Raw genomic sequence first — 14,068 nt, forward strand, 5'->3', positions numbered from 1 at the left:
ATGCGTTATGGTGGAGCATGTGGTCAGCACACTGCTCTTGGGATCATTGTAGTGATTCTTGACTTTTGAACCACTACAAATTTGTTGAATAGCTCTTCAGTTAGCTTAACAGTGCTGATGGTACCCAGTAGTAGTTCTCCCACCAATGAAAAATTGTGCAACAGTACTCGGAATCAAATCTGGGTTCCCCACATGGCAGTAAGCTGTGCTGGCCACTTAGCTATGGAAACAGACATCGAACAATTATAGCTGTTTGTAGATACTACATTCATATTGAATTGCCTTGCACATCATGCAGTGATCAGCCTTAAATAGGAAACAAATACAGTGTGTTTCCAAACTTGTCATGAAAGGTTGATGCTAAATTTCATTTCTGCCATCCCACTATCTTATTTGGGAACTCATTCAATGCATATTGATTGTCTGCACTGAAAGTCTTTGAATTGATTTATTAAGGTATAATGTTAAATTAGCTACAAAGTAATAGAATCTTTCATAAAGAAAAGTAACTTAATTGTGTTTCAGTTAAGTAAAATAAATGTCATTGACCTCTTTATACGCACCAGAGCCTCTCCTATGGAACCAGAAATTGACCTGTTTGGCATAAACATTCTTGACAGCTGCTAAAATACTGTATAGCTATGAAGAAAATCTTGTTAATGAATGTGACAAGTATTTATGGATCATTACATGAATGCTGTATGGTGATACGCCCCAGAGACTGCACTAATAAGTAAACTATTCTATTACTCCTAGACAAGTAGAATGTCCTGATGTATTGTATCTTAAATACTGCCACTGTTGTACACAAGTAGTATAGTACACAAGTGTGTGGGTCAGAAATTTATAGCTACTTATTTGGTGTTCCTAACCTCGTCTGTGTTAGCTTTCAATGCGAAACCTGATCAGTCCATGAAACTAGGGGATTGCAAGTAATAAAACTCTGACAGTGAAGCTGATTTTTGATATCTAATGTGAGAATTAATGCCTACTTATGGAATGTGAACAAAAATGTATTAGAACAACAACATTGATACCTTTTCGGTTGTGGCATAAATTATGAAATTTGTGTCCCATAGTTACATGCAAATTTTTTTTTTTTTTTGCAGGTTGGTGGCGGGACGTCCATCACGCGCCCTGAGATCTCGTACAGGGAGCACACCGACACCAACTCCTGACTCGCCTAAGTCCTCTGTGGGGGCCAAGGCTAGTCCTCTCCGTCCTACCAGGCAGGTGAGTGGCTAAAAAGTTTTAATATATATTAAACATTTACAGGAATAACAGCTTCTTGTGTCATTATAGCCTTATGCGTACGTGTATGCCAAATCTCGGAAACAGTTTGTTGAGATGGACTAGGGATTGATGTGTTTTTAGTCCAGAATGGACAGTGAAAAATGCATAAAATATCTAAAGTCATTGTATCAGCTTGCACAGGAAACCCACAATAATGTTACAGGATATTTTTATAAGTGTATAGAGGCTCTCTCTCTTTCTCTTACCAAGTAAGGTTCTATTATGATATCCTGGCAGTTACAGCTCACTGTGACACAAATGATATACTAAAGGACTCTAGGAAAAAAAGTCACATTGACTCTTGAATACCAGTGACATCTTCAACAGATGTTCCATAAGTAAAAATTATCAATATACTGCAGTAATCCTGAATACCATTGTTTTCCCTACAGTTACTGCCCTCTGCAGCTCCATCTAGTACTATGGAAATCATTCACTGATGTTTGAGCAGATGTCCTACTATCCTGTCATCCTGTCCCTTCTCTCTGTCAGCATTTTCCACATATTCTTTTCATCTCTTGTTCTTTGCAGAACCTCCTCATTCCTTACCTTGTCAGTCCACCTAATTTTCAATATTTTTCTATAGCACCACATCTCAAATGCTTAGTTTCTCTTCTGTCACAGTTTTCCCACAGTCCATGTTTGACTACCATAGAGTGCTGTACTCCAAATGTACATTCTCAGACATAATTAAGGCCCATGTATGATGCTAGTAGACTTCTGTTGCCCAGATGCTCTTTTTGCCACTGCTAGTGTGCTTTTGAGGTTCTCCTTGCTCTGCCTGTCATTGGTTGCTTTGATGCCTAGGTAGTAGAATTCCTTAACTTCATCTACTTCATGACCAACAATCCTAATGTTAAGTTTCTTGCTGTTCTCATTTCTGCTACTTCTCATTACTGCTCTCTTTCTTAGATTTACTCCCAGTCCATATCCTGTACTCATTAGATTGTTCATTCCATTCAGCAGATCATGTTGTTGTTCTTCATTTTCACTCAGGATAGCAATATCAGAGAATTTTATCATTGATATCCCTTCACCTTGACTTTAAATTCCACTCCTTAACTTCTGTTTTTATTCCATCATTGCTTCTTTGATGTGCAGATTGAACAGCAGGAGTGAAAGACTACATCCCTCTCTCACATTCTTTTTAATCCGAGCACTTCATTCATGGTTGTCCACTCCTATTATTCCCTCTTGTCTGTTTTACGTATTATATATTACTTATCTCTCTCTATAGCTTACACCTAGTGCTCCTCAGAATTTTGAACATCTAGCACCGTTTTACATTGTCGAACACTTCTTACAGGTCAACAAATCCTATGACTGTGCCTTGATTTTTCTTTAGTCTTGCTTCCATTATCAACCACAATGTCAGAATTGCCTCTCTGATGCCTTTACTTTTCCTAAAGGCAAACTGATAGTTATCTAACACATCCTTGATTTTCTTCTCCTTTCTTCTATATAATAATCTTGTCAGCAACTTGTCAGCAACTTGGTTGCATGAGTTGTTAAGCAGATTGTGCAATAATTCTTGCATTTGTCAGCTCCTAAAGTCATCAGAATTGTGTGTGTGATACTTTTTCTGAAAGTCAGATGGTATATCGCCAGTCATACATTCTATACACACCGACATGAATAGTCCTTTCGTTGCCTCTAGCCCCAATGATTTTAGAAACTGATGGAATGCTATCTAGCCCCTGTGCCTTACGCAATCTCAACTACTCCAAAGCTCTCTCAAATTCTGATCCTAGTACTGTTTCTTCTTATACTGTGTCAGACAAGTATTCCCTTCCATAGAGGCCTCCAGTGTATTCTTTCCACCTATCTTCTCTCTCTCTCTCTCTCTCTCACTCACTCACTCACTCACTCACTCACTCTCTCTCTCACACACACACACACACACACACACACACACACACACACACACACACACACACACACACACTTACTCCATTTGACAATGGAATTCAGATTTCACTCTTCATTTTACTATCCTGCTCTTAATCACTACTGTATTGTGTGTGGTCATAGTCTATATCTGCTCCTCGGTACACCTTACAATCCTGTATCTGATTTTGGAATATCTGCTTTTTATTTCACCAAAGGTTGTTTTGACTTTTCGTATATGCTTAGTCAATCCTTCCGACAATCGTTTCTTTTTCAGTTGCTTCAAATTTTCCTTGCAGCCATTTTTTCTTAGCTTCCCTGCACTTACTATTTATTTTGTTCCTTAGTGACTCATATTTCGGTATTCCTGAATTTCCCTGAAAGTTTTTGTACTTTGTTCTGTCACTGATCAACTGAAGTATTTGTTCTGGTATCCACAGCTTCTTTGCAGTTAGTGTTTCTTGTGCATATGTTTTTCCTTCCAACTTCTGTGATTGCCCTTTCTAGTGTTCACTCCTTGTCAACTTCCACTGCCTACTGAGCTATTCCTTATTGTTGCATCTGTAGCCTTAGATAGCTTCAAACATATCTCATCATTACTTAGTACTTCTGTATTCCACTTCTTTGCATATATTGATTCTTCCTGACTAATCCCTTAAACATAAAGCTGCTCTTAATCACTACTGTATTGTTGTCTTAGTCTATATCTGCTCCTGGGTACACCTTACAATCCAGTATCTGATTTTGGATTATCTGCCTGACCATGATAATCTGATGTCTTCCCGTATCACCTGGCCTTTTCCAAGCATACCACCTCCACTTGTGGATTTTGAACAACATGTTCACTATTACTTGCTGAAATTTATTACAGAACTCAGTCTTTCTACTCTGTCATACCTTGTCCAGCGTCCATGTTCTTCTGTAACCCTTTCTTCTACTCCTTCCCCTACAACTGCATTCCAGTCCTCCATTACTATTAGATCATAATCTTCCTTTACATACTGTATTCCCCCCTATGGATTCGGGGGCTAGAATAGACCCACGGTATTCCTGCCTGTTGTAAGAGGTGACTGAAAGGACAGCCTATAAGTTATGGTCCCCTCTTGGGTTTGACCTCCATATTTCCAAATTCTTCCGAAGAGCGAGCCAATTGGGGAAGGGCGCCTTACGTGGTGCATTGTGTCCATCGTGCATTGAGACCTTTAGCCAGCTTTCTCGTTGTCGCATTGCCGTCTTGCTCGTTCTCCACCTCGTGGGCGAGGATACATTCCTGGATGCAATTTCCAACATGCACTGTGCAGTGTTGTTTTTACGGAGGCGATGACCATGGACTTACTTGCACCTAATATCCAGCACAGTAGTCAGTCCGTTGTGGTGGGGCCGCCATGTACCCTGTTGGTTGTAGCCTCCTGACAACACCGGGATCGCTCTGCTGATGCTTGCGCCGCTACTACCCACCCTGTTGCTCCTGCACCACCTATCTTGGGAGGAACACCCACCCATCAGGGACACCAGTCAGCCAGAGAAGCATCCAATTTCTTCGGCTCCTCTCGCTCGCAAGGGGTCCGTTGGGTCCCTCCTTTCCCTGGTTTCCACAGGTGGGAAGGATGACACCTGGCAGTGGCATAAGTGCCCACAAGCACCTGGTCGTATGGCTTCGCGATCCTCCTCCGTCCTGGAGACTGAATCGGTGAAGCCCTCCCAGCCAGTGAAACCCAAGGAGCAGCAAGAAAAGTCCAAGAAGAACACCTCTAAGATGGAGGAACTAGTGGTGGCACCCAAGCTCTGCGTCTGAGGGTGAGGTAGAGATCCTGGCTTCTGCTGAGGACCTAGATCTCGCTGGACTCTGACACTATGGATGTCACTCACACAGGTACAGCGGCTTTTTCCATCATCTTGCTGAACTAGGTCAACTTCTCAGCCTTCACACTTTCCTCTGCACTGCTCTTCAGGAGACTTTGTTTCTGGCGATGCGAACCCCCGCCCTCTGTGGCTGTCGGGGTTATTATGGGAATTGGGCAGCTTATGAGAAGGTATCTGTTGGCATCTGCATCTAACTCCTTCTCTCCCTTTACAGCGAGTCTGTCCCTCTACAAACACTTTTAGATGCTGTCGCTGTTCGGGTGTGGACCCCTCAGGCTGTTACTGTCTGCAGTCTCTATCTTCCACCAGATGGTGATGTCCCACAGCATGTCCTGGCCGCACTGATAGCCCAATTGCCACTACCTTTTCTGTTACTGGGCGACTTCAACGCCCATAACCTTCTGCGGGGTGGCTTGGTGACAACAGACCGAGTCAGCATCGTTTATCAAGTATTGGCACAGCTCGACCTTTTAAATAATGGTGCCTTCACACGTTTCAGTGTGCTGCATGGCACGTACTCAGCCATTGACCTTTCCATTTGCAGCCCTAGCCTATTACTGTCTGTCCAGTGGAGTGTGCATGACGACTTGTGCGGTAGTGACCACTATCCGATCTTTTTGTTACTGCCACAACGTCACTCTTCAGGGCGCCCCTGCAGACGGGCTATGAATAATGCTGACTGGGTCTTATTCACCTCCATTGCCACTATTGAGCCTCTTTTCAATGATGCCATTGATGCAGTGGTTTACACGGCTACCACCGGCATAGTTACTGCCACAGAATCTGCCATTCCCTGTTCTTCTGGGTCCCCTCGTTGGAGGACTGTGCCTTGGTGGTCGCCAGAGATCACTGAAGCGATTAAACATCGCAGGCGTGCACTCTAGCATCACAAGCGGCATCCCTCATTGGAACACCTCATCGCCTTTAAACAGCTCCGTGCATGAGCCAACTGCCTCATTCGCCAACGCAAGCAGGAGTGCTGGGAAAGGTATGTCTCCACCATTGGCCTCTGTATCTCTCCATCGCAGGTTTGGGCCAAGGTTAGACGACTGGCTACCAGAAACCCCCGTCAGCATACCTACGCTTTCACTTAATGGAGTAGTCTGTACTGACTCTGACACAATTGCAAACCGCTTAGTGGAGCATTTTGTTCTGTGTTCCGCTTCTGCGAATTACCCACTGGCCTTCCGCTCTCCGAAAGAGCAGTTGGAACGTTGAAGCCTTTAATTTCACTCTCGCCACCCTGAATCGTACAGTGCTCCATTCAGTGAGTGGGAATTCCAAAGTGCCCTAGCTGCTTGCTCTGATACTGCCCCTGGGCCAGATCGCATCCATTGTCAGATGCTCAAACACCTCTTTGTGGACTGTCAGCAAGCCTCCTAGACCTTTTCAACTGTATCTGGGTTGAGGGTTAGTTCCTGCTGCAATGGCGGGAAAGTGTAGTAATCCCCATGTTGAAACCTCGCAAGAACCCACGGGAGGTGGACAGCTACCGCCCCATTAGCCTCACCAATATTCTTTGCAAGTTCCTAGAACGCATGGTGAGCCGGAGGGTGAGTTGGCTACTTGAGTCTCAGGGCCTTCTGGCTCAGTCTCAGGGCGGGTTCCGTAAGGGCTGCTCTGCCGCCGATAATCTGGTGTGCCTGGAGTCTGCCAACTGTACAGGCTTTCTCACCGTTAGCATTTGGTTGCCATCTTTTTTGACATGCAGAAGGCATACGATATGACATGACGACATCACATCCTCTCTAAGCTTCATCGTTGGGGTCTTTGGGGTCCGTTCCCAATTTTCATGCAAAATTTTCTGTCGCCTCGTTCCTTTCCAGTGCAAGTCACAGCCTGCCATAGTTCCTCCAGAGTTCAGGAGAATGGAGTACCACAAGGATCTGTCTTCAATGTCTGCCTCTTTTTAATTGCAATTAATGGGCTCACTGTGGCAGTGGAAACATCTGTCTTAGCTTCCTCGTATGCTGACGACTTCTGCCTATACTATAGCTCCACTGGCATTGCAGCTGCAGGGCGCTGTCCGAAAGGCGCAGTCTTGGGTTGTAGTTAATGGTTTCGAGTTTTTGGCTGCCAAGACCTGTGTTATGCATTTCTGCCGGCGACGCACTATTCACCCTGAGCCATGGCTTTATCTTGACAGCGAACCTCTTGCTGTGGTGTACACACATCTGATACCCAGTTGACTTGGCTGCCTCATAATCAGCAGTATAAACAAATGTGCTGGCAGCATCTTAACGCTCTTCATTGCTTGAGTCACACTAGCTGGGATACCGGTCGGTCTACCCTTCTACGGCTGTACCAGGTGTTGATTCAATCCCATTTAGATTATGGGAGCCTGGCTTACGGTTTGACATCCCCTTCCGCATTGCGATTGCTGAACCTCGTCCTTCACAGCAGAATCGACTCGCCACTGAAGCTTTCCGGGCGAGCCCTGTTAACAGCATACTTGTAGAGGCAGGTGTCCCTCCATTGCAGTTCCGGCACCATCGATTACTGGCCACTTCCGCTACACACGTTTGTAGCTTGCCTGGGCATCCCAATTATCATCTCCTGTTCCCTCAGTCGGTCGTCCATCTTCCGGAATGGCGGCCCTGGTCAGGGTGTAAGATCATGGTTCGTGTCTACATCTACATCTGCATCTACATCTGCATCTACATCCGTACTCCGCAAGCCACCTGACGGTGTGTGGCGGAGGGTACCCTGAGCACCTCTATCGGTTCTCCCTTCTATTCCAGTCTCGTATTGTACGTGGAAAGAAGGATTGTCAGTATGCTTCTGTGTGGGCTCTAATCTCTCTGATTTTATACTCGTGGTCTCTTCGCGAGATATACGTAGGAGGGAGCAATATACTGCTTGACTCTTCGGTGAAGGTATGTTCTCGAAACTTTAACAAAAGCCCATACCGAGCTACTGAGCGTCTCTCCTGCAGAGTCTTCCACTGGAGTTTATCTATCATCTCCGTAACGCTTTTGCGATTACTAAATGATCCTGTAACGAAGCGCGCTGCTCTCCGTTGGATCTTCTCTATCTCTTCTGTCAACCCTATCTGGTGCGGATCCCACACTGCTGAGCAGTATTCAAGCATTGGGCGAACAAGCGTACTGTAACCTACTTCCTTTGTTGTCGGATTGCATTTCCTTCCAGTCTGGCATCTGCTTTACCGACAATCAACTTTATATGATCATTCCATTTTAAATCACTCCTAATGCGTACTCCCAGATAATTTATGGAATTAACTGCTTCCAGTTGCTGACCTGCTATTTTGTAGCTAAATGATAAGGGACCTATCTTTTTATGTATTCGCATCACATTACACTTCGCTACATTGAGATTCAATTGCCATTCCGTGCACCATGCGTCAATTCGCTGCAGATCCTCCTGCATTTCAGTACAATTTTCCATTGTTGCAACCTCTCGATACACCACAGCATCATCTGCAAAAAGCCTCAGTGAACTTCGGATGTCATCCACCAGGTCATTTATGTATATTGTGAATAGCAACGGTCCTATGACACTCCCCTGCGGCACACCTGAAATCACTCTTACTTCGGAAGACTTCTCTCCATTGAGAATGACGTGCTGCGTTCTGTTATCTAGGAACTCCTCAATCCAATCACACAATTGATCTGATAGTCCGTATGCTCTTACTTTGTTCATTAAACGACTGTGGGGAACTGTGTCAAACGCCTTGCGGAAGTCAAGAAACGCGGCATCTACCTGTGAACCCGTGTCTAAGGCCCTCTGAGTCTCGTGGACGAATAGCGCGAGCTGGGTTTCACACGATCGTCTTTTTCGAAACCCATGCTGATTCCTACAGAGTAGATTTCTAGTCTCCAGAAAAGACATTATACTCGAACATAATACGTGTTCCAAAATTCTTTCTCTCTGTGCTTGAGGTTTTCCATCTTCCACCTCTTTTCCAGGCCCCTCTGCGTATACCCCGTGGTGTGTGCCTTCGGCTTGGTTTGGCACAGGGCCCGAAGGACTCGGTCGCTCCTGAGGCCCTCTGCTGCCGCCTTCTTTCAATCCTTGCCACATTTCAAGGCTCTGACATTGTCTGTACTGACCATTCGATGGTTGCTGGTCGTGTCAGTTATGCTGTTACTTTAGGGTATCATTATGAACAACTCACTGCTGGCTGGCTGCAGTATTTTCGCTGCCGAGCAAGTCTCCGTCTTTCGCGCCCTAGAATATATCAGCTCTTGCTCAGGTGAGTCCTTTGTTATCTGTAGTGACTCCCTGAGTGGTTTACGAGCTATTGACCAGTGTTTCTCTCGCTCTCATCTGGTGATGGCTATGTAGAAGTCTCTCCATACTCCTGTCCATTGCGACTGCTCTGTGGTATTTGTGTGGGCCCTGTGTCATATAGGCATCCTGGGAAACGAACGTGTTGACACACTGGCCAAACAGGCTGTTGGTGCACCAGCCTTGGAGATAGGCCTTTCGGAGAGTCAGTTTTGCGGCAGAAGGTACTTCACACCTGGGGTGAAGAATGGTGCGCCCTGCCTTCCCTCAACAAACTTCGGGCCATCAAGGAGGCTACCGGGTCGTGACACTCCCCCTGGTCTCTCGCAAGGACTGTGTTGTCCTTTTCCGGCTGCACATTGGCCACACCTGGATAACGCACAGCTATTAATTGCACTGCGAGGACCCACCTTTATGTCTCTGCGGGCCAACTTTGATTGTGGTTCACATCTTGTTGCTTTTAACTCCACTCAGGCAGATGCTTGTGCTGCCTGATACGTTTCCTGCACTTTTATCGGATGACATCCCGATGGCAGATTTAGTTTTGAGTTTTATTCGTGCACAGGGTTTTTATCACTTGATCTAAATTTTTTTTTTGAGTTTTGCCTTTGGGCCTACTATTTTTAGACTGGGGTTTTTAATGAGTCTTTTGGGGTTGGCTTTTCCTTTTTTGTTTCTATGGTCGGCCAACCACTGTCACACTCGGTGTGATTTTAATTAATTTTGTCTGGTCTCTGTCTGTGTCTTTCTTGTCCTGCGTTGCTTCTTGTCATCTCTATTGTTTGTTTTTATTCCTTGTGGGGGTTTCAAGTTCATGGAAAAAGGGACCAATGGCCCTAGTAGTCTGGTTCCTTCAATCCCACCAAACAACCATCAACATACTGTATTACCCTTTCAATATCTGCGTATACTTTCTCTATCTCTTCATATTTATCTTGCAACGTCAGCATGTGTACCTGAAGCATTGTTGTCAGTGTCGGTGTGCTGTCGATTCTGATAAGAACAACCTCATCACTGAACTGTTCACAGTAACACACACTGCCCTATCTTCCTATTCATAATGAATCTCAAGTTGCACTATTTTCTACTGCTGTTGTCACCCTATATTCATCAGACCAGAAATCCTTGTCCTCTTTCCATTTCACTTCACTGACCCATACTATATCTAGATGGTGCCTTTGCATTTCCCTTTTCAGATTTTCTAGCTTCCCTACCACATTCAAGCTTCAGACATTCCGTGCGCTGACGCATAGAATGTTATCCTTTCATTGGTTATTTAGTCTTTTTCTCATGGTTACCTTCTTGTTGGCAGTTCCCCCAGGAGATGCAAGTGGGGATCATACCGGAATCTCTTGCCAATGGAGAGATTACTGTTACACTTTTTCAATTACAGGCCAAATGTCTTGTGGATACACATTGTGTTTTTAACACAGTTGTTTCCATTGCCTACTGCATCCACATTCCTTTGATTATTGCTGATTATTCCACTGTTAGGGGGATTTACCCACCCCAAGGATGAGAGAATGCCCCAAACCTTTGTCTGCTCCTCCACCCTCTTTGACAAAGCTGTTGAAAGAATGAGCGTGACTTCTTATGCCATAAGTCTTCGCCCGCAAGTGCTGATTATTAATAATTTCTACAGTTAACATATTTTACATAAGGTTGCATAAATGCCAGATGCATGTTAATCTCTTAAGAATGCTCAGTACTGATATACCACCAACACTCAGCAGTGAGCTTTTAATAACTATTTTGTTCTGTCACTACAAGGAAGCGTTCCTTTATTGTACAGTGCAGATATCTTCTGAAGTGAAGCACCGCTACAAAAAATTTTAGAATATAATAGTTGAAAACTGAAAGTAAGTTTCTGTTTAAGGTTGTTTAAATGATTATCATTGACTCTAGTCTTCAGTCCTCATCTCTATGTATTTGCAGCCGTCTGCTGCTAGAGATCTCTGACTTGTAGTGTGCAACATGGCAGTATGTTATGTAACTACATTAGTGGGCAAGAAACATCATGGTGTAATAGAGTTTAGATTTCAGGGAATTCATCCACACACAGAGCACCCTCTACTTCAACATGAAAGTGCCAGATCACACATTAGCAATGTGACATCTGCATCAGACACAACGTGGATCCACTGCCATTGATCGTCCTCCATACAGTCAGACCCACCCGAATTTCATTTGTTTTCAAAACTTACAAAACACCTTCAAAGACTTCATTTAAGAGTGACGAGGTGGAGGTTGACAGTTACATACTTAATTAGCTGAAATACCTGGTATAGTTTTTTATATAATTATTTTCTTTAAAGAAATTATCGTGTGGTTGAAACTTAACACAGAGTAATTTGCTTCAAACTTTCATGGCTCTTGAAATAATTGTTGGGTACTTTTATACTTGGCAATTATCAAATGTAATGCCCATCTGTTCAAAAATATTTCGCACATGAATGAGAAGACAGGAGCAATGTCTTTGGTATTTGGACTCTTAGAGTGTACCCTACAGTGTTTTGATATTTATGAACTTTTATATTTAGAAGTAGACTGTTATTTAGGAAGTTAGAAGACATGGTAATGTCTTCAAAATTTCTAAGTAACAAGCATCAGAAAGCTGCTGTGCCCCTACTGACTTGAAAACCTGCGGGCTTTCATGCACACAGTATTTCTTCCGATTAAAACTGCTTATAGACATGCAGTTAGAAAACAAAAAAAATTATATTTGACACACACACACACACACACACACACACACACACACACACACACACACACACACACAAAAAGTGTATACGATAACTGTTTACACTTACCGCCTTGATGTAGAGGAAATAAAGATGAGAAAATTGATAGAGAGCGTTTGTAGTCTATCAGACTACGAAACTTCCACGAATTGGCCTACAGGAACCACCTAAGTTAAGCAATTTGCATGTCATAGAAGATTTTCAAATCCCCTCCACCGCTCTTGCAATATCCTTGTGTGCCAATGCTCTCCTCCATTTTTGTTCCCAAGACACTGATGCCATATTTTGCCCAAAATTGTGGTTTTGAATCTTTCTTTCTTTTGGCAGATGGGAAATTGGTGTGATATCACTGATGACTCTATTTGTCTCAGGTGTGTAATGAACAACCCACGTTTCATCTCCGATCACAATAGAGCTTGGAAAATTGTCATCAAAGTCAAGTCATACAAGAAACTTGCACACACTATTGACTCAATTTTTCTTGTGCTACTGTCAGCTTTTTTGGGACTCATCTTGCACACAGTTTCTGGTATCCCAGCGTTTTCTTGAGGGTCTCATAAGATTATTCTTGAGAACTATAGAAACATCGTAGAAATTTCGTCAGTTGACTATCTCCATGAACAGTTTCCTTGACCTTCTTTTTCCAGCAATGCAACAGTCAGAATAAAAGGTCATCCACTCCTTTGTTCATCATGAACATTTGTTTGGCCTTCACCAAACTCCCAAAACCACCAGTTGCAGCAACTGTCCTGTTAGGTATGTGGGACAGACTGGCAAAGGATGTGGTGTTAGGTTCTGAGAACATTTGAGTCTGAGGAATTTGACGTATACTTCAGTAGCAACTAATGTGGTACTGGCCATTCCGTACCAGGTGTAGCTAATAATTTAAGTCTTACCCAGAGAAGTAAAGGGGCGGATCCTAAACATTCTGCAAAAGATTGAAATTATGCAGAGTGTGAAGCTATAACCCCAACACACCCTTAATAGTCAGATGGAGTTAAGAAATTAAGATATATTGTCAAACTTGATTGCCTTTCAAGGACATAATGTCACAGTTGTTAAACTGCTTCGTTATTGATCCTGGGATTGTTGTTATATGGTCTTGCACCTGGTCTCTTTGGTTTTAACTAAGTATTTTATAGTTCACACGGTTGTGCTGTGTAATTGAGGACTGAGTCATTGCCAGGATATTCAGATATGCACAAAAATGTTCGTAACTTTCCCTCTGTGTATGGTGGTGCTAGTGCCCTCCGTGACACCTGAGCTTGACTAGCAGTGTGGTGGCCTTGCACAGCAAGGCAGTTGGAAGGTTGCTGACAGCTGCTTCCTGGTGTGAAGTGACTTTTTAACCATGGGCTTTCAATGTTGCTAAATGCACTTTTAATGACAGTTTTTAAACTGTTCATTTTGAACTACGTCATCATGCTTGTTGCATTCTATTTTGAGAAGGTTGAGTCTGCTTCCTCCCCATATCAGGACTTAAATGTTTTACTGAGTGAGAGTATTTCATATTGGTTGCACAGAGCATAGGTTATTAGATTAAGTACCTGTTGTTTTATCATAATGTCAGTTGTCCCTTTCCTGTCCTGTAAATGTACACCAGGACATGTGATTTGACATGAAACATGTCATGTTCCTGTTAAAATTCATTACAACTGAAAGTGTCTTATTTCAGAAACCTCTTACTGACAAGATTTTGATTCATGGAAAAAAAATTACTGGCTGTTGTTCATTCCACAAGTAGGAAGCAATCGCAGCATGTGGCTCTCACTAGGCAGGATTTCTTTCTGTTATCTTTCATACAACCGGACACTACGTGAGTTTATATACTACCATCTTGCCAAGTTGCTTGCTTTGGTCAGGGATGCCCCTCTACCACTCAGTGTTGCCAATCCTCAAAAAGCAAGAAAACACAGACCATTATGGCCACAGTACACTTAAGTGTCTGAACATGCCTTGTAGTGTGTGGTCTAAATCTTAGTCGTGATTGATAACTTCATGGGAGATACTTCTAGACAATGTAGTTTGTT

At 43.4% G+C, this 14,068-nt stretch overlaps 1 protein-coding gene across 21 annotated transcripts in view; it reads left to right on the forward strand.

The window, feature by feature from the left end:
• LOC126272220 (uncharacterized) overlaps positions 1–14,068 on the forward strand; it is a 622,019-nt gene that overhangs the window by 569,864 nt on the left and 38,087 nt on the right. For all 21 annotated transcript variants that reach the window (XM_049974930.1, XM_049975070.1, XM_049974981.1 and 18 more), the window contains one exon: positions 1,110–1,233. In XM_049974930.1, coding sequence (XP_049830887.1) covers positions 1,110–1,233 — 124 coding nt within the window. The remainder of the gene's footprint in view (positions 1–1,109; positions 1,234–14,068) is intronic.

This window comes from Schistocerca gregaria, chromosome 1 (assembly GCF_023897955.1).
Source record: "Schistocerca gregaria isolate iqSchGreg1 chromosome 1, iqSchGreg1.2, whole genome shotgun sequence".
NCBI lineage: Eukaryota > Metazoa > Arthropoda > Insecta > Orthoptera > Acrididae > Schistocerca > Schistocerca gregaria.